Source organism: Sardina pilchardus, chromosome 8 (genome assembly GCF_963854185.1).
Source record: "Sardina pilchardus chromosome 8, fSarPil1.1, whole genome shotgun sequence".
NCBI classification, from domain to species: domain Eukaryota; kingdom Metazoa; phylum Chordata; class Actinopteri; order Clupeiformes; family Clupeidae; genus Sardina; species Sardina pilchardus.
The window spans coordinates 4,086,183-4,088,682 of NC_085001.1; the positions used below are offsets into that span (position 1 = coordinate 4,086,183).

General features: G+C 63.4%; 1 protein-coding gene across 1 annotated transcript in view; it reads right to left on the reverse strand.

Annotated features, from left to right (window-relative positions):
* Positions 1 to 2,500, reverse strand: part of igsf9b (immunoglobulin superfamily, member 9b) — a 55,917-nt gene that overhangs the window by 2,151 nt on the left and 51,266 nt on the right. Inside the window, exon 19 of the mRNA XM_062543823.1 lies at positions 1 to 1,870. This exon is cut by the window's left edge and continues 2,151 nt beyond it. Within this exon, the coding sequence (XP_062399807.1) occupies positions 1 to 1,870 (1,870 nt within the window). The remainder of the gene's footprint in view (positions 1,871 to 2,500) is intronic.

Genomic DNA, 2,500 nt, shown 5'->3' on the forward strand with positions numbered 1-2,500 from the left:
GCTCCCGCCGAACGCCAGCCGCTCGCTCTTCCTGGACCGAGCCCTGACCGCCTCCCGCTCCGAGTCCTCCGCCGTGGGGCTGTCGCCGTGCCCGCCACCGCCGCTCGCCGGCGACTTGACCCGGCCGGCTGACCGCTGCTGTTCGTAGGGCAGCGTGGAGTAGCTGGACGGGGTGCGGCTGGGCCTGGTGTTGCCGTGACACTCCTCGTCTGAGGCCGAATCGTCCGGCGCGGGCGTGGCGGGAGACGGCGGCCGGCTGGAGCGAGGACTGGTGGACGCCACGCGCTCCTGCTCGGCCTCGAAGTGCCGCACGCTCTCGCACACCGGCTGCAGAGGATCGCTGCACACCGGAGAGGCCGGCGTTCCCGACGACGACTCCGGGTCTCTGAGGTCCGCCACCGCCGACCGCCTCGTCAGAACCTCCGCCTGGACCCTCTCGCCGCGCCGCTCGGGCCTCCGGCTGCGTCCGCTGCTGAGGTCAGAGTTCACGGCGCTGTGCGAGGAGGAGGAGGAGGAGGGCGGGAGCAGCGAGAGGGAGGTGCACTGGGTGACCGGCGTGCGGGACAGCTCGTGCTCGTGGCCGGTGGCGGACAGGTCTTCCTGGGGGGGCACCCTGAGGGCCGAGAGCGGGCGCGGGGCAAGGGGCGTGTTGCCCTCGGACAGGCTGAGCGGCGGCGGCGGGGGCACCAGGCTGGTGGGTGAGCTGACGGGGCTGATGTCCCAGGTGATGTAGGAGGCGGAGGTGGGCAGTGCCCGCTCCATGGGGCTGCTGGTGCTGCCGCCGAAGTAGCGTCCGCGCCGGTAGTCGGACACGCGGTGCGCCAGGCTGCTGGGACGCTGGCCGCTACGCGGGCGCAGGTTCGCCTCCTGCGGCTTCCACACGGGCTCGTCCGTGGCGTCCGCGGCGTCCGCCGGTTCTGGGCTGCGGCACGAGCGCAGCGGGCTGACGGACTTGGCCCGGCGCTGCTGCTGAGTCGTGATGACCCGGTCCCTCAGGCGCAGGCCGCAGGTGTAGCCGTCCAGCTCGCGCTCCGTCTCCTCGCGCTCCCGCCGCGCCAGCCGCTGCCGCCGGGTCAGTCCGCCGCCGCTCGGCTCGCCGTCGTCGCTCTCGGCCTCCAGGTGGGTCAGCTGGGTGGCGTCGGGGCTCAGCGGGCCGTCCGCCTCCGTGGGCCGGTAGCGGGCGCGGCGGGCGAGACCGGGCAGCAGGTCCTCGGGGTGAGCCGGCCCGCGGTAGCGGCGGGGGGAATGGCGGAGCCGGTCCTCGCCGTTGTCCGAGTAGAAGCTGGCGCGCTCCAGCAGCGCCTCTGACCCGGCCTGCCCGTCGTCCGAGTGGAAGCAGCCGTGGCGCGAGAAGTTGCGGGCCATGGCTCTGACCCGCCCCGGCGACTCGGCCAGCTTGTCCAGGTGCGGCGACATCATCGCCGCGTCCACCGACAGCGCCAGCGGAGAGCAGCGATGCTCCTCCTCCCGATCGCCGTCCGGCCGCCCGGCTCGGGACGGAGAGTCCCGGAACGATCCCCTCCCGGGGGACTGCGGGAAGTCCCTCTCGAAGCTGCGCTTCACGTGCGCCGCGGGGCTGGACCCGGCGGCGTAGGCCTGGACCACGAAGCGTCCGTCGGGGCCGCGGGCGATGGACTCTAGGGCGGAGGTGGCGGAGGGCGACCCTCCCAGGTGGCTCTCGAAGAGCGTGTAGCGCGGCGGGGGCGAGGTGCCCGACAGGAGCTGCTTGCGCTGGTCGTGGTACTCGCTGCGGCTGCCCTTGTCGAAGGAGGAGCGGTCGGAGGAGGAAGAGGAGGAGGGGAAGAAGGACAGCGGGGGACACAGCTTCATCTTCAGCACGCTGTCCGGGCTGTTGGAGGGAGAGCGGGGCCTGCGGGGAGAGAGGGAGAGGGATATATGAGAAAACACACACATATGATAACAAATATGTGAGAATACACACACATATGATAACAAATATGTGAGAAAACACACACATATGATAACAAATATGTGAGAATACACACACATATGATAACAAATATATGAGAATACACACACATATGATAACAAATATATGAGAAAACACACACATATGATAACAAATATATGAGAATACACACACATATGATAACAAATATATGAGAAAACACACACATATGATAACAAATATATGAGAATACACACACATATGATAACAAATATATGAGAAAACACACACATATGATAACAAATATATGAGAATACACACACATATGATAACAAATATATGAGAAAACACACACATATGATAACAAATATGTGACCCTGTAAAGCGGAACCAGTCGTTTCTGTAACATTTACTAAATTAAGTTATTGTGCTCACGTGAACGGCTATAAACTAAGCTTTCCAACGATATGTATATCGAGGGTATTACACAAACTATCGCTAAGATAACCGCATCCAAAGTTGACATGGTTCTCCTGTCACGATATGCCAGAAGAGGATAAATCAGCTTTTTAAGCGGCGCGTGCACAACGG